The 26,067-nt window shown below is 50.2% G+C and overlaps 1 protein-coding gene across 6 annotated transcripts in view; it reads right to left on the bottom strand.

The window, feature by feature from the left end:
• The window catches only part of LOC130119651 (dedicator of cytokinesis protein 7-like), a 66,562-nt gene that overhangs the window by 5,049 nt on the left and 35,446 nt on the right, over positions 1 to 26,067 (bottom strand). For 2 of the 6 annotated variants that reach the window (XM_056288227.1, XM_056288219.1), the window contains 23 exons: positions 25,837 to 25,923; positions 25,294 to 25,389; positions 24,061 to 24,201; positions 19,974 to 20,087; positions 19,687 to 19,857; positions 18,552 to 18,691; positions 17,705 to 17,874; positions 17,441 to 17,592; positions 16,984 to 17,166; positions 16,072 to 16,198; positions 14,930 to 15,014; positions 12,529 to 12,646; positions 12,267 to 12,401; positions 11,097 to 11,249; positions 8,928 to 9,086; positions 8,072 to 8,172; positions 5,885 to 6,077; positions 5,083 to 5,226; positions 3,241 to 3,372; positions 3,097 to 3,111; positions 1,170 to 1,295; positions 992 to 1,081; positions 215 to 451 (listed from right to left, as the gene is read on the bottom strand). In XM_056288227.1, the coding sequence (XP_056144202.1) occupies positions 215 to 451; positions 992 to 1,081; positions 1,170 to 1,295; positions 3,097 to 3,111; positions 3,241 to 3,372; positions 5,083 to 5,226; positions 5,885 to 6,077; positions 8,072 to 8,172; positions 8,928 to 9,086; positions 11,097 to 11,249; positions 12,267 to 12,401; positions 12,529 to 12,646; positions 14,930 to 15,014; positions 16,072 to 16,198; positions 16,984 to 17,166; positions 17,441 to 17,592; positions 17,705 to 17,874; positions 18,552 to 18,691; positions 19,687 to 19,857; positions 19,974 to 20,087; positions 24,061 to 24,201; positions 25,294 to 25,389; positions 25,837 to 25,923 (3,069 nt within the window). Of the gene's footprint in view, positions 1 to 214; positions 452 to 991; positions 1,082 to 1,169; positions 1,296 to 3,096; positions 3,112 to 3,240; positions 3,373 to 5,082; positions 5,227 to 5,884; positions 6,078 to 8,071; positions 8,173 to 8,927; positions 9,087 to 11,096; positions 11,250 to 12,266; positions 12,402 to 12,528; positions 12,647 to 14,929; positions 15,015 to 16,071; positions 16,199 to 16,983; positions 17,167 to 17,440; positions 17,593 to 17,704; positions 17,875 to 18,551; positions 18,692 to 19,686; positions 19,858 to 19,973; positions 20,088 to 24,060; positions 24,202 to 25,293; positions 25,390 to 25,836; positions 25,924 to 26,067 lie in introns of those variants that run through there. The other 4 variants (XM_056288221.1, XM_056288218.1, XM_056288220.1 and 1 more) reach the window with 4 other exon arrangements.

Raw genomic sequence — 26,067 nt, 5'->3', positions numbered from 1 at the left:
GCTAGCCCTTGGCTATCGGGTCAGACCCTTTAGCTGACTGGTTGACACAGTCGCCCGTGGTGCGGGAGACCTGGGTTCGCGTCCCGGCTGCCCCCTGAATTCGCTCCATTAGCTACTTTGGGAAATCTACTCTTAACGCTAACACCGTTTAACTGTTATTAACTTACCATGACAAAGTCCCGCTATGCAATTTTAAGGAAACACAGACACCTACCTCCTCTTTGTGGATGACGTTGATGCGGGTCTTGATGTAAGGGAAGGCGTGAGAGGTGGTGAGGATGGTCTTGCGTTTGTACTGCTCGTGCAGGTCGCCGTGGGCTCGGCCGTCCAGCGTGAAGGGCGTGCAGTACATGAAGGTGCGCAGGTTGTAGTTCTTGTCAAAGTAGGTGATTCTCTCTTTCAGCTCGTAGGTGTCGAAAAAGGGCTCGACGTAGGTGATCTGCAGGTAGGCCTGAAAAAACCATAGAGACACGTAAATATGGTGACGGCGACTGACGCACATCTTTTTTAGGTGGGGGGGTTTGCCCCTTTTTCTCCCCAATTGTACTTGGCCAATTACCCCACTCTTCTGAGCCGTCCCGGTTGCTGCTCCACCCCCTCTGGCGATCCGGGGAGGGCTGCAGACTACCACATGCCTCCTCCCATACATGTGGAGTCGCCAGCCGCTTCTTTTCACCTGACAGTGAGGAGTTTCACCAGGGGGACGTAGCGCATGCGAGGATCACGCTATTCCCCCCCAGTTCCCCCTCCCCCCTGAACAAGCGCCCCGACTGACCAGAGGAGGCGTTAGTGCAGCAGCCAGGACACATACCCACATCCGGCTTCCCACCCGCAGACACGGCTAATTGTGTCTGTAGGGACGCCCGACCAAGCTGGAGGTAACACGGGGATTCGAACCGGCGAGCCCCGTGTTGGTAGGCAACGGAATAGACCGTCACGCCACCCGGACGCCCCTGATGCACATGTCTGATGTCTGATGAATCTCTATGACCTTGTTGGGGTCGAGCTTGCTCTTGTCCACCGGGTTGGAGTCTTTGATGATTTCAACCACGTCATCCCCAAACCGCTTTGAATAAAACTCCTGTGTGAAAAACGAAGAGAAACAAGTCGTCAGTTTTCAGTAACGCGTTGCTGGACGCTTAATGAATGACATCACGGCCGCCACGTGCCTCCAGTCTGTGGGAGATCTCCGCGAGCTTGGTGATCGACGGCTCCTTGTAGACGAACTCCTGCTCATCCAGATCCCCGAAGCGACAGCCGTAGAAGCCCACCCGGAAGTAGGTACCAAACATTCTCTGATCACTAGACCGGAGTTGAAAGGTCGAGTGGATTGCAGGGTGGGGGGCAGAAAACAGAAAAAACAGATGGCTTTTAAAGGCTTAGCTGGCTTTCCAGGAGGAATAATAATCTTTTTACGAAGGAGCATGTGTTGTTTTACTGCCTCGAGACAGTCCAGTTTGTGATGCAACTGAAATGTGAAGGCTGGAGTTCCTCTGTCAGAAACGAACCCGACACTAATTGAGGGAAATCATATTTGAGATTTTACAACATAATGATCTTTATTTTATTGTACTGCTGTGAGTCCTGTGCCCAAAATATCCCCTTATTACTGGAAATTTCATGCTGGGCGGGTACCTTCTACAACTTCCTAACCTCACAGAGATGAATGACAGACGCTTGGGAAAACAGATTGGGACGCTTTGCTCTTTTGTTTAACGGGCATAATACAAGATTCGGTACCAGCTGAAACCAGTCAGCTCGTTTACATGATGTTAGAAAAAGTGGCTTTATTGTGTTAGTCCGACTTACTGTACTTTTAAAATACATGTGAACGCGTTAGTCGTACAAAATCTAATTTCTGGAAGTGGGACTAATACCCCTAGATGACGCGGTTGGGGATGGATTTACTCCGGCATGTACACGCTTCAACTGGCCCCGGACTGGCCTAGGCGTTCTGCGCATGATCCATAGTTCCCGCGGCGGTCTTTCACCCGGAAGTTGAACAGCTTAGTATCAACATATGGCGCCGCCACTCAGCTTTGTAGCCCATTTTTTTCTAGTGCAGCGAAAAATCCTCCGCGGCCCAAAAAGCATTTTCCCCATAGACCACCATTGTAAAAGAAACGCCTGTAAAACTGTTGACTGGACACCTGCAGCTACAGTCATGGTCAATTTACTCTTTGTATTGTATATTTTTAATCCATAAGGTTTTAATCTTCTTTTTTTTTTAACTTTCAAAAGCCCCAAAAAAGCCCTGGGTACGAGCACTCTACGCGCGGTCATGTGTCTCGGGAACGAGGATCTTTGCTAGGTTAAACAAACGCTGTTCAGGTGAATAAATGACACAAAGCCGAGCTTCTCTTTCACACGTCAAGATATTTTGAGTTTGTGGTTTCAAGTCCCAAGTAAGTCCCTTCTTAGTCTTATTATGCATCCATGAAGTCCGCTAGCATCGCTTGTTGTCACAGCCCAGAGGCATGATGGGAGTAACTCTACTGCGCATATTCAGTGGGCCCCATGTACCCGGAAGCCAGAAACTTTTTCGCCGTATGTGCCAGGCGAGCAATTCTCATAGGAATGAATAGGCGCCATTTTTACATCCGGCATCCTCTATTGTAATACAGCCATGAGCGAGAACCACGCATTTCTGGACAAACGAGGAGGCGAACGTTATGTTGTGGCAGCTAAAGGAGTTGAATATCCTAAAGTAAAGCTGTAAAGTTGTCCATGTTTTCACCGCTCCACATGGACCCGCTTGCTAACTTTGTCGTTTGTTTGGTACATGGCCTAATGGAGCGGTAACAGTGCCTTTACATGCACAGTTAAGTGGAGCTACGGAGTGACACAGGAGAACGACATCCTGGCATCGTTCATTTTACTCCAATATGTCAAAGTGTGAAGGAAAGACATGTTCTCTGGATAAGTGTGGAGATGAGTTTTAAAGCAATTCACTCACCGATAAAACATCATTCCCACAGGACAGGAAATGAACAAACCGAGAGAGAGAGAAAACAATTTTGTTATTGTAAATTAAAATACAGTAGTTTAAACATCACAGAAGCATAATCAGTCGGATCAAACAAGTTAATCTCTCACCTCCCATCCTGAGCTCTGAAAACAAGAAGAACAAAAGAGAACAGACACACGTGAGATGAAAAAACCAACTGACTTTTGCTCATCATCGACACAAAATAGCCGAGTCCAGTTTCTCTGGTTGCCGGAATGAAATCGGGAGCGCACCTGGTTGTAGACTTTGTTGAAGGCATCTTGCAGCTTGCCGTGGACGGTGGCCAGCTTTTTGAAGTCTCTGTTGGCCTCATGGATGGGCAGCAGAATCTTGTACACTTCATTTATAGCCTCGTACATGGCAGCCTGGGGGAGACGAACCGAGATGGGTAAATGAAAAACATAGTTTGGACGAGTACCACTGCTGCATTGTCTTAACTTCTTCTTCTGCTAAACCTACAATCCTGAAGATTGCCGTTTCCATCCTGCCCCCCTTTTCTCCCAATTGTACTTGCCCAATTACCTCACTCTTCTGAGCCGTCCCGGTCGCTGCTCCACCCCCTCTGCCAATCCGAGGAGGGCTGCAGACTACCACATGCCTCCTCCGATACATGTGGAGTCACCAGCCACTTCTTTTCACTTGACAGTGAGGAGTTTCGCCAGGGGGACGTAGCACGTGGGAGGATCACGCTATTTCCACCAGTCCCCCCCCCCCCGAACAGGCGCCCCAATTGACCAGAGGAGGTGCTAGTGCAGCAGCCAGGACACATACCCACATCTGGCTTCCCACCCGCAGACACGGCCAATTGTGTCTGTAGAGACGCCAGACCAAGCCAGAGGTAACACGGGGATTCGAACCGGCGATCCCCGTGTTGGTAGGCAACCGAATAGACCGCCACACTATCCGGACACCCAGAAAAGTCCATATTTCTAGGGGAATTACATGTTTTTGCATTTCAATATTTTCCCATCATCTCCTGACCCCCCCGGTTGCTCTCTAAGACCCCTAGTGGGCCGTGGCCCCCCTTTTGAGAAAGTCTGACTAGTGATTCTATTGAGGTTGCTGTTTTGATCCTCGGCTCCACCATGCAAAAAAAATGTCAAGGTGTCCTCGAGCCCGTAACTGCTCCCGATGAGCAAGCTGGCACCTTGCATTCACCACGTTTGGTTTGGAGTGTGTGTATGTGAGTGAGGCATTCGTTGATTGTAAAGCACTCTGAGTGGATGTTGTAGCTAGAAAAGTGCTACATAAATGCAATCCATTTACCTTTTCTTTTTAATTGTATTTGATCCCAGCAATCCATTCAGAATGAATGAGAGTCAGCAGTGCTGTTGTGTCAGAGAAGAGCATACAACCTGGCTGAACCTGAGTTTTAATTACTGATGTTGTACTATCTGTTGGTAAAGGTCTGCTACCAGCTTGTTCTGTCATATGGGGGAAGACGGCTGCGTGAATTCGCGTTTGCAGCGGCCTCACTCAGTACCGTCCAAGCAATGTCTAAGTTTTGTCTTGATTTGATAGCTGGGAGAGCTTGGTCTGCTTCATCCGGTGGGCCCGGGGACCACGGCCGCTGCCTGGAGCTGCGCCCGAGTAGGAAATGCCGAGGGTGGTCTGACAGGAAGAGGGGCGGGCTAAGCTAACTGCTAACTCATGCAGACCGGTGGTTCCGACAGTCATCCTGGCTGGCGTTTGTTCCCTTGGACAGTGATTTTTTTTTGTTTAGTTTGGATAAATGTGTTAGTTTGGGTATGTGTGTTCTTGTAATTTTTGGATGTGTTTTTGTCTTTGTGTTGTGCTGCTGGGGGAAACGCCATTTCGTTTCATATCTGCTGGTTAGACACAACAACGTCACTTCTTCAAACTCAAGACTACCTGCCTTATCTTCCTCATTCGGCTGCCATGATAGAGATGGAAAACGCTATGCACCCGACTATTCTAGCTGGCAAGATCTTATCAGACACCAACCATTCAAAGGAACAGCGAACTGTACTGGTGACAGAAATTTTTAAAAAGGACATCTGTATGCATGTCAAGATTGTAGCTTTAACACACAGACTGAGAACACAAAGCCGTACCATGTTAAAAGAAGCAGCTGCTTGCTCCAGCAGACCAACCAGGCCGGACTCGCTGAAGTATTTCCCTGCACAGATGCCCTCCTCCTCTGGGGACAGGACGTCATCGGACACGGCTGACTCCTCCAGCACGTTGGAGGAAATATTCTGCAGTCAAAAATACCCACATCATCATGAGCAGCAGCTTTACTGAAACTTTACTGATAGGGATTATCCCCCCCCCCCCCGTTTTTCTCCCCAGTTGTATCAGGCAAACCACCTTGCTCTTCTGAGCTGTCGCGGTTGCTGCTCCACCCCCTCTGCCGATCCGGGGAGGGCTGCAGACTACCGCATGTCTCCTGCGATACATGTGGAGTCGCCAGCCGCTTCTTTCACCTGGCAGTGAGGAGTTTCACTGGGGGAGGGGGGCGTAGCGTGTGGGAGGATCACGCTATTCCCCCCAAACAGGCACCCTGACCAACCAGAGGACGCGCTAGTGCAGTGACAAAGACACATACTCACATCCGGCTTCCCACCCGCAGACACGGCCAATTGTGTCTGTAGGGACACCCGACCAAGCCGGAGGCAACAAAGGGATTCGAGGATATTCTCTTTTTGCATTGCTCCCTATTCATAGGCATCTGAGGTGAGGATCAGCTGTGGATTCTGGAGCTGACGTGTCTTACTCAAAAGGCACTATGAGGGAGGTGCATGTTGCCACAGGGGTTTGAATCCAGGGTTTTGCTATACAACACATCCACCCCAGTTATGTCAACCAAAAGTGAAATGATTTAGCCAATCGATGAACCGATGCCAGCCCACTGACCTGGAAGGTGACACAGCCGATAGGCAGGTAGCGGCAGTCCTCCAGCATGTTGAGGTACTCCGCCACCAGGGCGGCGCTGTGGACCAGGCAGTGAGCTGCCTCAGCGTGGTTCCCTCGCTCCGAGTGTTTACCGGCCATGTTCTGGAGCCACGTCAGGCGCAGGTCCGGCGAGTTCTGGTAGCCCTTGGCAATCCTGAAAGAGAGCAAAAAACGAGAGAATGTTTGTTTATTCTTTCCCAAAACACATTTAATCCCACTGAGCGTCGCTGGAGATGGACCAAGCAGACACCGAGGTAGAAGAAAGGACATGCTGGAAAAGGTCCAGTCCATCACTGGGATTACACAAACAGAGGCTACGATTCCATTATCCGAACCACTTATCCTGCTCTGAGGGTCGCAGAGATGCTGGAACCTATCCCAGCAGTCATTAGGCGGCAGGCGTGGAGACACCCAGGACAGGCTGCCAGGCCATCACACACATTCATAGCTAGGGACAATTTAGTATGGCCTATTCAACTGACCTACATGTCTCTGGACTGTGGGAGGAAACCGGAGGACCCGGAGGAAACCCATGCAGACATGGGGAGAACATGTAAACTCCACACAGAGGACTACCCCGGAGCTCGAACCCAGAGCCTTCTTGCTGTGAGGCGACTGCGCTAACCACTGTGCCACCAGATATTTCAATAACCTTCTTAATTCCTTAATTACATCTGGTGTTTGTGACATTATTGTTTACAAGAGAAGCATGAGAGACGTGAATAAGGACTTTTTGGGGAGACCTAAAAAATGTTGTTATGCTAAATATTTTGACCGACACTGCAAGAACAATGCCGTTTTTCATTTTTAATACTGGATGAAAACTTGAGGGCAGCTTGAAGGAATGTTGCAGAAGTATTCGACATTACTGATCTTTTTACTGACAGGGCTCCAATGCATCTAAACTGGAAGATAAAAGGTTTAAAAAAAAAAAAAAACTCATGTTGTCTAAAGGTGAAGGTGTTTACCTTCACCAGACTATTGCCTTATTTAGAAAAATAACTGCACTGAAATCAAATCACAAACCATTCACAGCCATGCTTCTGGTACGGGAAGATGGCGGCGCGAATTCACGTTTGCGGCGGCCTCACCCAGTACCGTCCACGTGTATGTCTAAATTTGTCTTCGTTTGATGGCTGGGGAGCTTGGTCTGCTGCATCCTTTGAGCCCAGGGACCACGGCCCTGCCTGGAGCTGTGCCCGAAGAGGTAACACCAAGGGTGGTCTGACAGGACATGGAAGCGGGGCAGGCTAAGCTAACTGCTAGCCCATACAGACCAGCTCCGATAACACTGAGGGCGGTCTGGCAGCGGCTTCGCCTAACCTTGACTGTGTTTTTAGTGTCGCCGTGTGGAGTGCGGGGAGGTGTGTCACAGGTGTCTGGCTGGGAGATCTGGCGTTGGATCAGCTGAGGGAGCCTGGTCTGCTGCATCTTATGGGCCCAAGGACGGTCTGACAGAACGCAGAAGTGGGGCAGGCTAAGCTAACTGCTAGCCCACGCAGACTGCCGACAGTCATCCTAGCTTGCGTTTGCTCTCCTGGGGCCTCATGTATCAGTCGTTACTATGGGCAAATTTGTTCATACACACCTATGGGATTTTTTAGCCCTGAAGTTTGTCTCAGAGACCAGTTAGAACATGGGTAACCCTTGAATTTAGACACTGAGTAACACTGATGTCTTTGCAGGCCTTGGTGATTGCTCATTGCAAGAGGTAGAGAATAGATGTTAGGAGGAAGGAATCACAAATAACCATCATGCTTTGCTACTGACTGTCAGACAATCTTGAGGGCTAAAAAATTCCGTGGATGTGTAAGAACAAATATGCCCATACTAACAGTTGATACATGAGGCCCCAGGACAGTGATTTTTTTCTGTTGTTGTTGTTGTTTAGTTTAGATATACGTATGTATTAGTTTGGATATGTGTGTTCTTGTAGTTCTTGGATGTGTGTTTGTCTTTGTGCTGCACCGCTGTGGGCTGGGGGAAACGACAAATCAAGTGTTTCTGATTCCGATTCTATGATTATTTGATTCAGCTAACACGCATGCATTTGCACTGGGAGGAAACGACTGGAGCATGCAAACGGCACACAACTTGAGTTATGTCCTATTTTTGTAAAGCCGGCCAGGCTGACGTGCACGTGACTACCTGTACATCAGGTCGATGAGCATCTCGGCGTCCTGCTGGTGCTCCTTCATCTTGACTGTGTCAGTTAGAATCATGTGCAGGTTGAACACCAGATCCTGGACCTGAGAAGACAAGAGCACAACAAAGCAAATTAAACAAACCCCTCAGACGTCATATCAGCTCTACATCAACAGAGGCTTTGTTCATTATTCTCATGCCAGATCTAGGCCACCTCGAGAGCAAAACTGTTCCCATGAGATTCACACTGGTGCTGTGCAGCGGAATTTGCCAACAGCAAATCTTGGATTTGTCCACAAAGCTGGGACCAGACACTTTTGGGAAAAACCTTATCTTTTTGAATTGACCATTATCAAGAGGGAGTCCAGACACAATGTCATGAACATCACTGAGATCGACTCTAAATATTGGTCTGACCTGCTTTGCTGAGATGTAGGTACATTAAAAATGAACCAATGTATCGTAACCTCCCACCACGGGGATCGCCAGTTCGAATCCCCATGTTACCTGCGGGTGGGAAGCCGGATGTGGGTATGTGTCCTAGTCGCTGCACTAGCGCCTCCTGTGGTCAGTCGGGGCGACTGTTCAGGGGGGAGGGGGAACTGGGGGAGTAGTGTGATCCTTCCACGCGCTACGTCCCCCTGGTGAAACTCCTCACTGTCAGGTAAAAAGAAGCGGCTGGCGAGTCCACATGTATCGGAGGAGGCATGTGGTAGTCTGCAACCCTCTCTGGATTGGCAGAGGGGGTACAGCAGAGACCGGGACGGCTCGGAAGAGCGGGGTAATTGGACGGGCACAATTGCGGAGAAAAAGAAGGGAAAATCCAAAAAAAAGAAATGAATCAAGGGATGTTGTTTACCTGCTCTGGGAAAGGCGTGTCTCTAAGCTCCAGGTCCTCCTCGGCATACGTCAGGATGGTCTTGAGGGAGCGACGGAGGTGCTCCTCGTTGAAGTTCTGAGAAGTTCCCACCAAGCAGGACAGAGACATGGTCACCTGCATCTTCACACGGGCAAAGTTCTGGACAAAGGACAAGACAAACACTTGGAAAACAGGACTCACACCAGTATGTCGGAAAAATCTATTCTAAGTCAGGTGACGTACAGTGCCTTGAGAAAGTATTTGCCCCCTTCTTGATTTCCTCTATTTGTCACACTGAATGGTTTCAGATATTCATACAAAATATGATATAAGACAAGGAGCTCACAGAATGATGACCAGACAGTCTCCCTCAGAATTTTCTGGTAGAGGGCAGAATTCATGGTTCCTTTAATGATGGTAGTCCCTCCAGGCCCTGAGGCAGCAAAGCATTCCTACGCAATCCCACTACCCCCACGTTTGACTGTTGGTATGATGTTCTGTTGCGAAATGCTGTGTTTGCACAACGGGATCAATTTTTTCCAAAAAAGTTCCACTTTTGATTCGTCTGTCCACAGAACGTTATCCCAAAAGGCTTGGGGGGGGGGGGGTCCTCCAGTGTGCTTTTTTTTTGCAAACGTGAGACGAACGCTAATGTTTCTCTTAGTTAACAGTGGTTTGCCCTTTGCAACGCTCCCATGAATTCCATTTTTGCCCAGTCTCTTTCTTACTGTCAAATCATAAACAATAAACTCAGCTGAGACTTATAGAGGCCTGCAGTTTTTTAGCTGATGTGCAGGTTTTTTTTGTGACTTCCTGGAAGAGTTGTTGCTGCGCCCTTGGAGGAATTTCGGTAGGCTGGCCCCTCCTGGGAAGATTCATCACTGCTCCAAGTTTTCTCTGTTTGGAGACGATGGCTCTCGCTGTGGTTCGCTGGACTCAGAGCTGTGGAAATGGCTTTTTAACCCTTTCCAGACTGATGTATATCTCAACTTTTTTTCTCATCTCTTCTGGAATTTCTTTTGGTGGCGGCATAGTGTGCTGCTTGTTGACCTTGGTAGCCTACTTCCCACTGATGGGAAGGTTCTATATGAGTCACCTAGCCTATGTAGTGCCTCCTTGTGGTGACGCACGGTAACTGGGTACACCTTGGACCTTGGATAACTTTTCCTTAAATAAATAAAATGATTTAAAAACTGGATTTTATCGGGCATTCGGGTAGCGTAGCAGTCTATTCTGTTGCCTACCAACATGGGGGTCGCCAGTTCGATTCCCCATGTTACCTCCGGCTTGGTCAGGTGTCCCTACAGACACAACTGGCCGTGTCTGCACCTGCGGATTGGAAGCTGGATGTGGGTATGTGTCCTGGTCGATGCACTAGCACCTCCTCTAGTCGGTCGGGGCATCTGTTCGGGGGTGGGGGGGTAGCGTGATCCTCCCATGCCCCCCTGGTGAAACTCCTCACTGTCCAGTGAAAAGAAAGGGCTGGTGACTCCAAAGGTATCGGAGGAGGTGGGGGGCAGTCTGCAGCCCTCCCCGATTCGGCAGAGGGGTTGGAGCAGCAACCAGGACAGCTCGGAAGAGAGGGGTAACTGGCCAAGTACAATTGGGGGAGAAAAAGGGGAAAATCCAAAAAACAGAACTGGATGTTGTGTTTACTTGGGTCGTCTTCATCTGACATTACATTTTGTATGAAGCTCTGAAACAATTGTGACAAATATGCAAAAATAGAGGAATTAAGAAGGGGGCAAATGCCTTTTTACAGCACTGTATATAGTATATATATATATTCTGCATTCATGTGGTCAGTGGCTATCGAACTGTCTTTGATTTTACGAGAACTTGAACAAATTTACTTTTTGCAAAATAAGAACTGACAGCAATCTACCAGTCAGTGCTCAGCATCTGCTTCATAAGTCTGTTTCCAACACAGAGCTCCAACAGAGCAGGAGATGGTAGCTTCAATGCTCACTTTAACCCAGGTAAGACTTACCGAGGGACTTTATTTACTACTGTGGAGTTTTGCCCTTTCCTTGGAACTGACCCGTCTCCAAGATAATCCCGCCTCAGCTTTACACTGTTCTGAATTCGTTCACTACATTGACCGCTTAGTGCTCTCCGAACACTCTGTAGCGCTGATGGGCGGACTACATCCGGACTGGACGGACTTACGTTGCCGATTTCGAAGTTCTGTCTCATGAGCAGGTAGAGGGAAGCGGAGGCGTGGCTTCGGACCGAGCCGACGCTGCTGCTGCAGTGACGCAGAAGACGCAGGCACAGGTCCGCACACAGCTCCGTGTCCTCCTCGAACAGCATCTCTGGAAACTACACACACACACCCACACCTTTATTTGATTTCACACACCTGATTTTACCTGAAAGAGAAATTTTGCCAACTTCCAACCTCATCTCTAACTGTTCCCGATTGTTTCACTGCCAGCCAGAGAAACAGAGTTTTACTCCACCCGCCAGATGGCGTAGTTAGACGTCAGCAGACAAAAAAAACTACAGCGTAGTTTAGCTTGATGATGATGAGTTTAGCTTGGGTCTTTAATCTCTGCTGTGCTCTAAAGACAGTGTTCAAAAAACACATCCTTGTGCTCTTGGCTAAACTGTAATTCCAGTGGTGGAAATGACATCCTGTTGTCCAGAATCTTCTGGACAACATACGTATTGGCCAGCGGTGGCTCACCATGTGCCATGGAGAGCCATGTGTATGTAGGTTGTCATTCCAACCCGACTCCATACCAGGGGATTTCACTGATACGTTCTTCCTCTTTGGTTGAAGGGTTGCTAATCAGTGAAATCACCTGGTGTGGAGTCGGGTTGGAATGACAACCTACATACACATGGCTCTCCATGGCACATGTTAGCCACCCCTGGTGTAGGTGCTGTGGGAAACACTCTGATCCAAATAGACTACATGAAAATTTCCATCAATCTATTATCCAAGCCGCTTATCCGAATTCAGGTCACGGGATGCTGGAGCCTATCGCAGCAGTCACTGGGCGGCAGGCCACCAGGCCATCACAGGGCCCACACACACCTAGGGACAATTTAGTACGGCCGATCACCTGACCTACATGTCTTTGGACTGTGGGAGGAAACTAGCAAACTCCACACAGAGGACAACCCCCAAGGTTGGACTACCCCGGGGTTCGAACTCAGGACCTTTTTGCTGTGAGGCGACCGCGCGAACACCTGCGTCACCGTGCTGCTGAAAGAGAAACTCGAGTGTTTTAATGTGTGTTAAAACACTTAAGACAAGGATTATTGTGTTGAGTTGTTGGGGGAAGCAGTGTTAATTAGCTTCTCATTAGGTTCCTATTTAAACACACCCACCTTGAAGACCAGGGCCCTCTGTGTGGTGAAGCAATGCTGCAGGAAGAGGGCACTCTGGTTGCCTGCCATGCTGTGGAGGAGAACTCTCAGCACCCCGCCCAGAACGCTCTCTTTCAGCTCCGATGCTACCACCGTCTAGAAACAGGAAGCGCACAAAGAGAGAGAGAGACTAAAAAACAATGGCGAGGAAACGCTACGTAAGATGGCGTGTAAGACAGCGGCCATTCTTGGGGTTAGCATCTGGACTTTTTCCAAGTTTTACCTTAACTACGATCTCCAGTGTATCCAGCACGACCAGAGAAGCCTCGGTAGAAAGGTTTCCATCCACCACAGACTCCTGCTCCACCTCAGCCTTGGTCCTGTGTAAGAGACGGCGTTCTCTGGTAAGAGACATATGTCAAATGGATCACACCAGTGCCCTTCTGGAAAGGGGTTTTGCTTGAGTCCTCCAAACACTTGAGATATATCAGATGTCGTAAAGCCTTCTCAGACAGGTTTCTCAAGTCGTGTGGGCAAAATCGTTTGTCATGAGCACTCGTCAGTTGTCTGGTGTTGCTCTGAACTATTTTTTTGGGGGGGGGGGTTTCCTCCCCTTTTCTCCCCCAATTGTACTTGGCCAATTACCCTATTTTCCGAGCCATCCCAGTCGCTGCTCCATCCCCTCTGCTGACCCGGGGAGGGCTGCAGACTACCACGTCTCCTCCGATACATGTGGAGTCGCCAGCCACTTCTTTTCACCTGACAGTGAGGAGTTTCACCAGGGGGACGCAGCGCATGGGAGCATCGTGCCATCCCCCCCAGTTCCCCCTCCCCCCCGAACAGGCGCTCTGACTGATCAAAGGAGGCTTTAGTGAAGTGACCAGGAAAATACCCGCATCCGGCTTCCCACCGCAGACACGGCCAATTGTGTCTGTAGGGACACCCGACCATGCTGGAGGTAACATGGGGGTTCGAACAGGCGATCCCCGTGTTGGTAGGCAACGGAATAGACTGCCACGCCACCCGGATGCCCTTCTGAACTATATTTATGATACCAACCTGGTTATAGACCAATAGGAGTATGGTAGAAAATGACAGCATTCATAGTGGCTGTAATGTAATATACGGAGGCCTAGCTTTGTTTTGGCATGTTCAGCTTTACTTGATAGTGACGGGAGAGAGACAGGAAAGGCGGGGGAGGGAGAGGGGATGATATGCAGCAAAGGGCTAGCGCTGGATTCGAACCCAGGCAGCTAAGGTAAGGACTCAGCCTTTCGGGGTATGTGCTTTTCCAGATAAGCCACTGGGGCGCCCCACAGTGGCTTATCTTTAACAAAAGGATCCCAGTCCTCTGTGGGGTGTGTCGCTATCTGGGTATCAATCATGCGCTCGTCTAAAACACTGGTGCTCAGACTGTTGGGTTGAGACAAAAATGGCCGCCTTTAAAGCATCTGCATGTTGTTTTCTGTGAGACCATTGTGAATATCAGCAAGACCAGGCTGCTTTCTTCTTTTGTTTTTTTTTTAACGGCGGCTGTGTAGGTTGTTAATCACCATTTGTAAAATGTGGCAGTAGTCTCAGTTCAACCTGTACATCCACACCGCTTCTCCTGCTCTCAGGGTCGCGGGGATGCTGGAGCCTATCCCAGCAGTCACTGGGCGGCAGGCGGGGAGACACCCTGGATGGCCAGGCCGCCAGGCCATCACAGGGCCCACACACACACACACACCTAGGGACAATTTAGTACGGGTGAGTCACCTGACCCACATGTCTTTGGACTGTGGGAGGAAACCGGAGCCCCCGGAGGAAACCCACACAGACACGGGGAGAACATACCGGTACCATGTGACAGATTTATCAAGTGTGACATACGCTAAACATGCAAGATGGCTACAGCCGTACGGTGTGTGGGGGCTTTTACCAAGAACAGGTAGGGCAATATCAGCTTTATCACACAGTGTCTATAGTATTAGGCCTTCATCTGCTGTACTAGGAGAGACTTGGTGCTGTACATCAGGTAAGACCGGTCCGGTCCAAAAGGAAAGGCCTGTTCCTTGGTGGTTATGCTGGTGTTTTTTTTTTTCCCTCGTTTTTCTCTCTAATTGCATTTAGCCAATTACTCCACTCCTCTGAGCCGCACCAGTCGCTGCTCCACCCCCTCTGCCGATCCGGGGAAGGCTGCAGACTACCACGTCTCCTCCCACACATGTGGAGTCACCAGCCGCTTCTTTTCACCTGACAGTGAGGAGTTTCGCCAGGGGGACGTAGCGCGTGGGAGGATCACGCTATTCCCCCCAGTTCCCCCTCCCCCTGAACAGGTGTCCCGACTGACCAGAGGAGGCGCTAGTGCAGCGCTCACAACACAGACCCACATTCGGGTTCCCACCCGCAGACACGGCCAATTGTGTCTGTAGGGACGCCCGACCAAGCCGGAGGTAACATGGGGATCCGAACCAGAGATCCCATGTTGGTAGGCAACGGAATAGACCGCCACACTACCCGGACATCCCCGTGAGAGTTGGTGTTTGATAGTACAATGGTCCTGTGACAACAACTTCCTGTCAGATACTGTCCTGAAAACTAATCCCATCGCAAGACAACAAAGCACACGTATGGTAGAGGCCACAGGAAAAAAGGTATTTTCATTTGACCTCGGATGAGGTAAGTGAATTTAAAAGACTTACTTATCCACTCGGTCTGTGTTCTGCCTCCAGTGAGTCACGTTCTTCCTCCATCTCACGTTCTCCTGGCTGCCGTAAGGACTTCTCTCTGGAAAGGAAAACAGATGATACTACGTCATCATGTCGAACCACTGCGGACAGATACAGTTAACAACATAAGCTAATGCCACTCCAGGCATTAAAATTGGACGAGAGGGATCGGACAGAAATCTGATGGTGTAAATACGTCCAGGATACAGTGGGGATGATGAATGGATGAACAGGACTTCTCTGAATGCCTGTGGAAGTTGGTTGAAGATCTTTTTGGCTGAAAGTCAACAGTGTCTGAGACATTATTATCAATGGCGGCGTGAATTCATGTTTGCGGCGGCCTCACTAAGTACCGTCCATGCAGTGTCTTTGTCCACGTCTAAGTTGGTCTTCATTTGATGGCTGGGAGAGCCTGGTCTGCTGCGTCCTGTGGGCCCGGGGACCACGGCCTTGCCCGAAGCTGCGCCCGAGGAGGAAACACCGAGGGCAGTCTGACAGGACGCGGAAGCGGAGCAGGCTAAGCTAACTGCTAGACCATGCAGACCGGCAGTTCCGATAACACCGAGGGCAGTCCGGCGGCGGCCTCATCTGGGGTTGACTGTGGTGTTTTTGGTGGGGTTGTGTGTCGAAGGTGTCTGGCTGGGAGAGCTGGCACTGGATCGGCTGGGAGATTTTGGTCCGCTTCATCCGATGGGACCACGGCCCCTGCCTGGAGCTGTGCCCGAGGAGGAAACACCGAGGGTGGTCTGACAGGACGGGAAGTGGGGCAGGCTAAGCAGTCATCCTGGCTGGTGTTCGTTCCCTTGGACAATGATTTTTTTCGTGTTTAGTTGGATATGTGTGTTCTTGTAGTTTTTGGATGTGTGTTTGTCTTTTTGTTGCACTGCTGGGGGAAACGGCATTTCGTTTCAAACAAATAAAGTGTTGCTGATTCCTGAGCTCCCTATTTTGGGCAGAGCAGAACGAGCACAGTGTCTCCTTTTCAGTGACATCCAGGACCACAAGACCAGTGATGTTCTAGGTCCTGCTGACCCATGCTGGATGAGTATGATCAGATTTCTGTCAGCGCTCCACAGGTGTGGTTTTAGTGACCTGTCTGTCTCTTGTCTCCTTACCTCTGGAGCGGCGGACCATTTCCTGGCGGGCTCCGGTGGTTCCCAGTATGGCCTCCTCCAGACGGGCCTTCATGTCCTGGGACTTTTTAAAGGTCAGGCTGTTGATCCTCTCCAGAACTTTCTTTCCCTAAAACATCCACCATCACACACAACAGCGAGGAGCAAAGCCAGCAATATGTCAGAGTCATCAGAGTAAAAAAAACTGAAATCAGGTTTCAAACACTCAAAAGTTTGTCCTAAATTCATAAGACTTGAAATCCTAAGATGCGGTGAAGAATAGCTCTTCAGGAAGTTACTGTGCTTCGAGAGAGAAGCAGGCAGATGTGTAGAATGTAGATCTACTCTACGACTATCCTATTGTGCAGATGTTCTATCATTCAAATTCACAGCCTTACCTTTTTGACTTTAAACTCTCCGTTAAATTTCCTTATTGTGTAGTGCATTTACATCCTTACACAACTAGACTCCTAGGTATTATCCAAGCCGCTTATCCCAATTGGGGTCGCGGGGATGCTGGAGCCTCTCCCAGTAGTCACTGGGTGGCAGGCAGGGAGACACCCTGGACAGGCCACCAGTCCATCACTGGGCCTACACACACCTAGGAGCAATTTAGTACGGCCAATTCACCTGACCTTCATGTCTTTGGAGTGTGGGAGGAAACCGGAGCACCCGGAGGATGACCCGGGATGACCCCCAAGGTTGGACAACCCCGGGGTTCAAACCCAGGACCTTCTTGCTGTGAGGCGACTGTGCTAACCACTGCGGCACCGTGCCGCCCACTCCTAGATACTCTTTTCTAAAAACTGAGCGCATCCAACCAAGTCAAATTCCACATATTTGGTGACCAATAAAACTCCTACAGGCGGGTGTAGTGGTCATCATAGTAGCAGTGAGGAGGCCTGCATGTTGTACCTTGTATTCAAAGCAGGAGACGCAGAGATGCAGGAGGTCCAGGAGGCGGTTGATCTGCAGCACAGACAGATCGGACACCCAGCGCTCCAGAAGAGCCGCGTCCGCATTCTTCAGCACCCACAGGAAACACACCAGCAGGGTCCTGCTGCACTCTGCAGACAGCGAGCTGCACTGCCGGCCCGCCTGGAGAGAGAACACACACACACACACACACACACACACAATGCTAAACTTGCTTGCTTACCACAAAATGGCTGGTTAGACAGTTGCAGAGAAAACAGAGCCATCTAAAGGCAGAAGGTGTAATTGTCTTCCTCAGTGTGTGTGTGTGTGTGTGTGTGTATGTGTAGCGTTACATAAAGGCCAGCATAATGATCTGAAAACCCTCAAATAGCACCCTCCCACACGGAGGATGCAGGCTGACCTCTGACCTGGCGGTCTTGCTGTTATAACTCACCGCTGGAGGAAGGGCGAAGGGGTTGGTTTTGGCATGTGGTAGCGGGGAACCAGCGATTGCCATGGCAACAGACTGACTAATGGCGCTACCGTTGTCTGGGTCACCGTCGTCAGCGTGGGCGGAGGCATGGCGGGTCCTAGCAGGCGAGGTATCTAAAACAAACACAAAGTCCAGTTCCATGCACAACTAGAGGAAACGGCCCGAACTGGAAGGTAAAATGAATTAATGAGGTCATGTTAAGTTCGCATGACGTGTTTTTCTGACCACTGAAGTCGTGGAGCTGGGGCAGGGTCTCCATGACGACGGGGATGAGTGGCAGGTACAGCTGGGCGATGTGGGATCTGACCTGCGGGTCAGTGTAGCGAGGGTCCGCGTCGTGGCTGCATAGCAATGAGTGGACCGCGCTTATTGCTTTCTTATGTAGGAAGAAGACCCTGTGCCATGGAAAAAGACAGGTGCATTATGGGAATTCAATGGAAATTCATAACACAACACCAATCTATAAACAACACATCTTATAATCAGTGGTATTGAGATATTTCACTGTTTTTGGGGGGTATTTTTTGGATTTTCCCCCATTTTTCTCCCCAATTGTACCCGGCCAATTACCCCACTCTTCCGAGCCGTCCCGGTCTCTGCTCCCCCCCCTCTGCTGATCCGAGGGGCGCTGCAGACTACCACATGCCTCCTCCCATACACATGGAGTCACCAGCCGCTTCTTTTCACCTGACAGTGAGGAGTTTCGCCAGGGGACTGTAGTGTGTGGGAGGATCACACTATTCCCCCTCCCCCCCCGAACAGGCGCTCTGACTGACCAGAGGAAGCACTAGTGCAGCGAACAAGGACACACATCCACATCCAGCTTCCCACCTGCAGACACGGCCAATTGCGTCTGTAGGGGCGCCCGACCAAGCTGGAGGCAACATGGGGATTCGAACCGCCGATCCCCATGTTGGTTGGAGAAAGAATAGACTGCTACACTACCCGGTGCCCTGTCAGTACACACTTAAGTGATGTCAGGAATAATTTAGTGAATAAATCACCGATCTGTTATTCAGGGAAGAAACTCTTTATGAAGTGTGTGCATGTGTGGATGTAATGAACAACCCACCCTTCTCCATCGGGCTCCAGGATGAGAGAGAGCTCAGACAGCAGCAGGCCAGACAGGAAGTGCTGTTGACGGAAAGGGACGGAGAGCTCAAACATGCTGGCCACACCTTGGTCCTGCACCATGCTGGAGAAGGCTGAACCCTGTGGACGGACAGGGCAACGGGTAGAAAGGAAGGAAGAAGTCGGAGGACGTGGAAAGTTAAGATTGCGAGCGACATTTTGAGTAGTCAGATTACACCTTCACTCAGAGAGAGGAACAACAACTGCAAACGGTCAAATATGTTTGTTTATCCATCCATCCATCCATCCATCCATTATCCAGACCGCTTCTCCTGCTGTCAGGGTCGCGGGGATGCTGGAGCCTATCCCAGCAGTCACTGGGCGGGCGGCAGGCAGGGAGACACCCTGGACAGGCCGCCAGGCCATCACAGGGCCGACGCCGTCACACACACACACACACACTCGTTTCACTATCCTTACGAGGACCCCTCATTGACTACATTCATTTCCTAGCCCTTAACCCTAACCACGCAATTTACATGCCTAACCCTAACCCTTACCCTAACCTTAACCTAACCCTTATTCTAACCTTAACCCTAAAACCAAGTCCTAACCCAAAAATAGACCCTTTTACTTGTGAGGACCTCTAAAATGTCCACACAAGGTAGGTGGTTTCTGGTTTTTCTATCCTAATGAGGACATTTGGTCCACATTAGGATAGTTAAACATGTACACACACACACACATTCATACTTAGGGACAATGTAGTACGGCCGATTCACCTGACCTACATGTCTTTGGACTGTGGGAGGAAACCAGAGCCCCCGGGGGAAACCCACACAGAGGACCCCCCCCCCGCCAAGGTTGGACTACCCCGGGGCTCGAACCCAGAACCTTCTTGCTGTGAGGCGCCCGTGCTAACTGCTGTGCCCCCGTGCTGCCCGTCTGCTCATGGTTAAATATTAAACTATCTCAGCAGGCTCAAAGTTGGAAGACTGGAAGAAGAAACTCAACATGAGGAGTGAGAGATGATCATTTTATGGGACTTTCTGGCTCCGGATGTGAAGGCACAGGCACTTTAATTTATGGCCGTAACAACCCCGAGGAACAGCCCCCCTCCCCACCTCCCCTCTTACCTGTGAGGTGGTGGAGGAGGTGGAGGGAGAGGGGGAGGCGGGCGGGCTGAGCGTGCAGCAGGGCAGGTTGAGGGTGACGTAGTGCTCGTGGCTGCAGACTATACGGGTGAAGTCCATCCTCAGGGCGTTCAGAGAGCAGGGGTTCTGGGCCGTGTGCAGCTTGTTGGCGATCTGACGGACGGCACACAGACAGACGGTTTCTGGTAGCTGAGAGGAAGGATGGAGGAAGAGGGGGGTGTGTGTGTCTGTGTGTCTGTGTGAGTGTGTTTTTGTTGACTTGTGCGCACCTGTTTGTAGTAGGAGCGGATGAGGTTGAAGACAAAGCCCCGGTCCATGAGAGACAGCAGGTCATTCAGGAAGAAGGCCAGGCTGCTGTTTAATCTCTCCACAAGTTCCACATCCTGAGACAGAGACACAGCAGGAGGAGAGAGAGAGACAGAGAGACAGAGAGACAGATAGAGAGAGAGACACACACAAACACACACACAGAGAGAGACAGAGAATTAAGACAGGGGATGTGACATAAAGTAATAATAAGTACAAACTCTGCAGTCTGTTCCAGGTTTTAAAAGCTACATCTAGTGACCTTAAAATAAAAAGATCTGGGGGCGTCCGGGTGGCGTAGCGGTCTATTCCGTTGCCTACCAACACGGGGATCACCGGTTTGAATCCCCGTGTTACCTACGGCTTGGTCGGGCTGTAAGCTATGATGGGGTTTGATGGCAAACGGGTATGAAGGGGTTCATTATTATTTGCCACGTAGTCCGCTCACTGCATTCACACATGCAGTCGTCACCTGAGATGTTCAGGGACGCTGCCTGCATAGGGGATCGATATTCAGGGAAATCTGCAGCGTCAATTTCCCACCTCACACCATGTTTCATGGAAAATGCCGGTAACGCTATGTTGCGAAGGGATCATGTAAAGGGTTACATCCATGTGACGAAAGACGCTTTCATGTGGAGTAAGCGAACCAATCACAAGACTCCACTGATGATGTATTTGAATCTCTGACGGTTGTCTTGCCCCCTGGGTGATTTGATAACTGAAATACAAGTTCTTTTTTTCCAAGAATGGCTGGAAAATGTTCCCACTTCCGTTGTGGGAAGATGGCGGCGTGAATTCACGTTCACAGCGGCCTTACCCAGTACTGTCGGTGCAGTGTCCTTGTCCCCGTCTAAGTTTTGTCTTGGTTTGATGGCTGGGACATCTGGTGCTGGATGAGCTGGGAGAGCTTGGTCTGCTGCATCCTGCGGGACCACGGCCCTGCCTGGAGCTGCAACCAAGGAGGAAACACCGAGGGCGATGTGAGAGGACGTGGAAGCGAGCAGGCTAAGCTAATTGCTAGCCCATGCAGACCGGCAGTTCCGATAACACCGAGGGACGTCTGGTGGCGGCCTCACCTGGCGTTGACTGGTGTTTTTGGTGTCATCGTGTGGAGTAGGAGGAGGTGTGTCGAAGGTGTCTGGCTGGGAGAGCTGGCGTTGGATCGGCTGGGGAGCCTGGTCTGCTGCGTCCGGTGGGCCCAAGGACCTTGGGCGGTCTGACAGGACGCGGAAGCGGGGCAGGCTAAGCTAACTGCTAGCCCATGCAGACCGGCAGTTCTGACTGTCATCCTGGCTGGCGGTTGTTCCCTTGGACAGTGATTTTTTTTTTTTTTTAGTTTGGATATGTGTGTTCTTGTAGTTTTTGGATATGTGTTTTTGTCTTTGTGTTGTACTGCTGTGGGCTGGGGGAAACGAGATGTCATTTCATTTCCTGTACTTCTGTACAGGAAATGAAATGACAAACGAAGCGTTCCTGATTCCTGGAAACTGGACAGGTTCAGAAACAAGGAAGCTCCTCTCGGTCCGTGCAGAGGATTAACTTGATATCCATAAGTGTTGCATTACTGCCGTCTCTTTTACAAACTCATCTTTATAAAGTGGCTTGTAGAATTTTTCTTTTTATGCTTTTATTGGTTTATTTTTTCTTGAGGCTTTTATTCATGATCTTGTATCTACGTTTCTGTAAGGAAGTGAGTTACAGTCCGCGGTGGTGTAGCAGTCTAAGCATCAGCTTTGTGTCGATGCAGTTGCCCACTGGGGACCGGGGTTCGCGCCCCGGTCTCGTCAGATCCGACTATGGCCGGACTCGATGAAGCAGCAATCACTGGCAACGCTGTCTTCGGGAGGGGGGCGGAGTCGGACTGTGTTCGTCACGTGACTGCGTCTCTGTGTGTGTCGGAAAAAACAGTGGTTCGGCTTGGAGTCGCCTTGTCACGAAAGTGGGGAGGCGGTCTCCTTCGAGACTGCCGGCCGGAGAGATGCAGTTGGCGAACGCATGCAGTACAAGGGTGGGTGTTTGAATTAAAATAGGGATCGATTGGCCACTAAATTGGGAGAAAAAAGGGAAAAATAAGAAAAAAATAAAAATTAAAAAAAAGGAAGTGAGTTACACTTGACGGCCAGCAGAGGGTGATCTTGCATTGTCGGCACGTATTTCTTCCTTCTAGAGTGTTTCCAATTTCTGAGTATTTTGTCCCTGCGTGGCTACTGTAGAGCCAGTTCCGTTTTGTGTTGCAAGGTAATGCACCTCCTCCCTCATGAGGAGGGCACTTTCTGCTTCCCGGCCACCGTTTCTGTGGACTGAAGAATGTGAGGGGGCATTTCAGTCCCTGAGAGTGGGGCTCACATCAGCTCCAGTGCTGGGCTATCTGGACTACAAGTCACCCCTCCTGTTGCAGACAGATGCATCTGGAGATGGCCTTGGAGCTGTGCTGGCTCAAATTCAGGACGGTGTTGACATATGCTGGCAGAGGCCTGAGCCCAGCTGAAACTCATACCCTGCACACAAGCAGGAGTTTCTGGCTCTGAAATGGGCGCTAACAAAGGTTTTATGACCACCTCTATGGGCATAGGTTCTCTGGTCATCACATTTCTATTTCTTGACTGCATTGTGTATTATCTGGTTTTATCTGCTTGACTGTCCCTTGCCCTGTCTATTCTTTTTTTTTTTCCTCCCCAATTTGTATCTGGCCAATTACCCCACTCTTTTTTTGAGCCATCCTGTTCACTGCTCCACCCCGGCGCCCCGACCGACCAGAGGAGGCGCTAGTGCAGCGACCAAGACACATACCCACATCCGACTTCCCACCCGCAGACACGGCCAATTGTGTCTGTAGGGACGCCCAACCAAGCCTGAGGTAACACGGGGATTCGACCCGGCGATCCTGTGTTGGTAGGCAACAGAATAAACCGCTACGCTACCCGGGCGCCCTTGCCCCATCTATTCCGGCACTGCCATGGCATGTGTGAGAAGGCTGAAGACGGAAATGTCCCCGAATGTCGCTGCATGTGCGAATAATGAAAATCACTAGTGGGGCCCAGTGGCGCCCCCAGAAATTTCTCATAGGGGTGGCCAAATGGGGCCACTGAAAATCTTGGGGTGGCACACCAAAACCAAAAGCCATGACTGAATTTGGGGAATTCTATGATGCTGTTGTAGTATACTGTATAGGCTAGTTGAAAACTGTCAATATGAAAGTTAAAGTGGCGGGTAACTGAGTTCAAATCTGTGTTTTGGGATACCCATACCCCAGGAAAACATATCAGTAACCACCCAGCCAATTCTGTATGATTAAAAATGTTGCAAAGTATATAAAACAAAGCTTCAAAAACGTGTAAAAATCTGCAGCGTCCACTGGTTTCAGACTCTGGGGGCGTGGCACCGAAAGGAAGACGGCGACGTCACCAGGGAAGCCGGCCAAAAAAAAATCAAGAAAGGAAACGGGAAAAATACCCAAAAACAGTCTAACTCCTCAAATCAGTTCTATACATGGTTCAACACATTTTAACATGTCAACAGCAATACATCTCCCACATTTATAAAGTATTTTGAAGCAAATCTGTCAATTTGGTTACCCTGCTCTTTAAGAAAAATATACATTATTGATTTAAATGAACAGCACCTAATGTAAAATATCAGATAGACGCATATTCTGCATAATCAGAAGCATATTCTGCATATGCGACTCGTGGCTGGGGGGGGGGGGGGGGGGCAGGGATAGTATCAGGGTGGCCTGGCCACCCCTTGGGGGCGCCACTGGCTGGGGCCTGAAAGGTTGTCCCAGGAATTTACTGGGAACTCTGTGTGGAAAACACCTGAGACTCACGATGCCACCAATACAGCAGCAAGATGCAAAGCACAGAGCAACATCAGCATGGCAGCGGATGCTGGCAACGGACGACACTTCACAGTTAAACCCCAGAAAGTTTTCTTGCTGACAGAACTAGCAACCACTTTCAACACCGACCGGGTTCTCATCTTAACCAAATGGACTTCCTGGCAAGTCGGATTCTAGACGCTTGCGGTGGGGCTTTCAGTTCTCCATACCTTGTGGTATCGGCTGGCGATATCTGCGCTAATGGCACACACGAGTGCCGCAACATCGTCCACGAAGCGATCTGGGAACCGCTGACGTCTCGGCACGTCCATTCGGGAGGACAGGAATAAGTGGTGGGCCATGCTCTTTGTCTGGAAGAGAGGACAAAGGAAAGGGGCGGGGGGGGGGAGAGGCTTCGTAAAATATTCTTCCATGCTAGACGCCGGCTAGTTTTACTGCTGTGTGTACTCAGCCGGGACATACGTCTTTAATTCACAGATATTTTCGGAATAACTTTACTACACATGGTTCTGGTGTAACTATGTTCACTGCCTTATGTTTTGTATCCCACTTGCTGGATCGCTCTTCACATTCAGTTTCTTTTATTTTTTTGTGGATTTTCCCCCTTTTTTCTCTCCGACTGTGCTTGGCCAATTACCCCACTCTTCCAAGCCATCCCGGTCTCTGCTCCACCCCCTCTGCTGATCTGGGGAGGGCTGCAGACTACCACATGCCTCCTCCGATACATGTGGAGTCGCCAGTTGCTTCTTTTCATCTGACAGTGAGGAGTTTCACCAGGGGGATGTAGCGCGTGGGAGGATCACGCTATTCCCCCCAGTCCCCCCCCCCCCGAACAGGCGTCCCGACCAACCAGAGGAGGCGCTAGTGCAGCGACCAGGACACATACCCACATCCGGCTTCCCACCCATAGACACGGCCAATTGTGTCTTTAGGGACACCCCACCAAGCCGGAGATAACACGTGGATTCGATCCAGTGATCCCCGTGTTGGTAGGCAACAAAATAGACCGCAACGCTACCTGGATGCCCCAACTGGCCGTGTCTGCGGGTGGAAAGCCCGATGTGGGTATTTGTCCGAGTTGCTGCACTAGCACCTCCTCTGGTCAGTCAGGGTACCTGTTTTGGGGGGGTGGGACTGGGGGGAATAGTGTGATCCTCCCATGCGCTACGTCCCCCTGGTGAAACTCCTCACTGTCAGGTGAAAAGAAGCGGCTGGTGACGCCACATGTATCAAAGGAGACACGCGGTAGCCTGCAGCCCTCCCCGGATCAGCAGAGGGGGTGGAGCAGCAACCAGGACGGCTCGGAATAGTGGGGTAATTGGCCAGATACAATTGGGGGAGGAAAAGGGTGGGGGACATTTCCTTCAACTAATTTAATTTCCTTCTCGTTATAAGACAACACGATGATGGTTTGAGATGCAAGCGGAGCGGGGTGTACTCACGATGAGCTGGAAGAAGAACCAGGCTTGCTGCAGAGCCGCCTCCCTCACAGCGCTGGTGCTGACCACCCACTGCAGCGCCAGCTCCTCATGGAGCAGCTGAACAGCCACCACACAGGACGTCGGCACACAGACAAGAACATAATCAGCTTCATAATTTAGTGCAGGCAACTTGTGGTGGACCTCAGGAAGCAGACCACCGATGCCATTAGGATTTTGTTGCTTTAACACATATAAGTTCTGCTGTGCACCAGTCATGTTGGAATTCATAAGCCATTCATAAACTTAATCTGTTTACACAATACAACATGAGTTTCCTGTCATCTCTAATAGAACAATATCAATCTAACTGATGCAGTTAAGCGTGTCTGGCATATGTTGGGTCCTGTCAGCTTTAGGGAGGACACTTGAGCGGTACATCCTGAGAAGCCGGTTATCGGCGAGCAGACTTTAACAACTTAAACATGGACAGAGTTGTTCATGAATGTTGATGACAGTGAGGTGAAGGTGTGTTAGTTTGTTATCGTGGTAAATGCCGATTTTTACCTTCTTGGCAATCTGCCTTGTGGGAACTGAACACAGCGAGGTGCTTTCCAGAAAGGCAGACATGCGATTGGAGCTACGCTCGCTCGCCTGACGGGAGAGCGGTGGTGAGGGCGAGGTGAACACAAACAAGAGAGATGAAGACACAGAGGGGTGAGAGACAGGATGAGCAGTGATGGATGGACGGATGTCCGGCAGACTCCCCTACAAACAGTCTGGATGGACTACGACCAT

This window comes from Lampris incognitus, chromosome 10 (assembly GCF_029633865.1).
Source record: "Lampris incognitus isolate fLamInc1 chromosome 10, fLamInc1.hap2, whole genome shotgun sequence".
NCBI classification, from domain to species: domain Eukaryota; kingdom Metazoa; phylum Chordata; class Actinopteri; order Lampriformes; family Lampridae; genus Lampris; species Lampris incognitus.
This window is presented reverse-complemented; position numbering and strand designations above follow the sequence as displayed.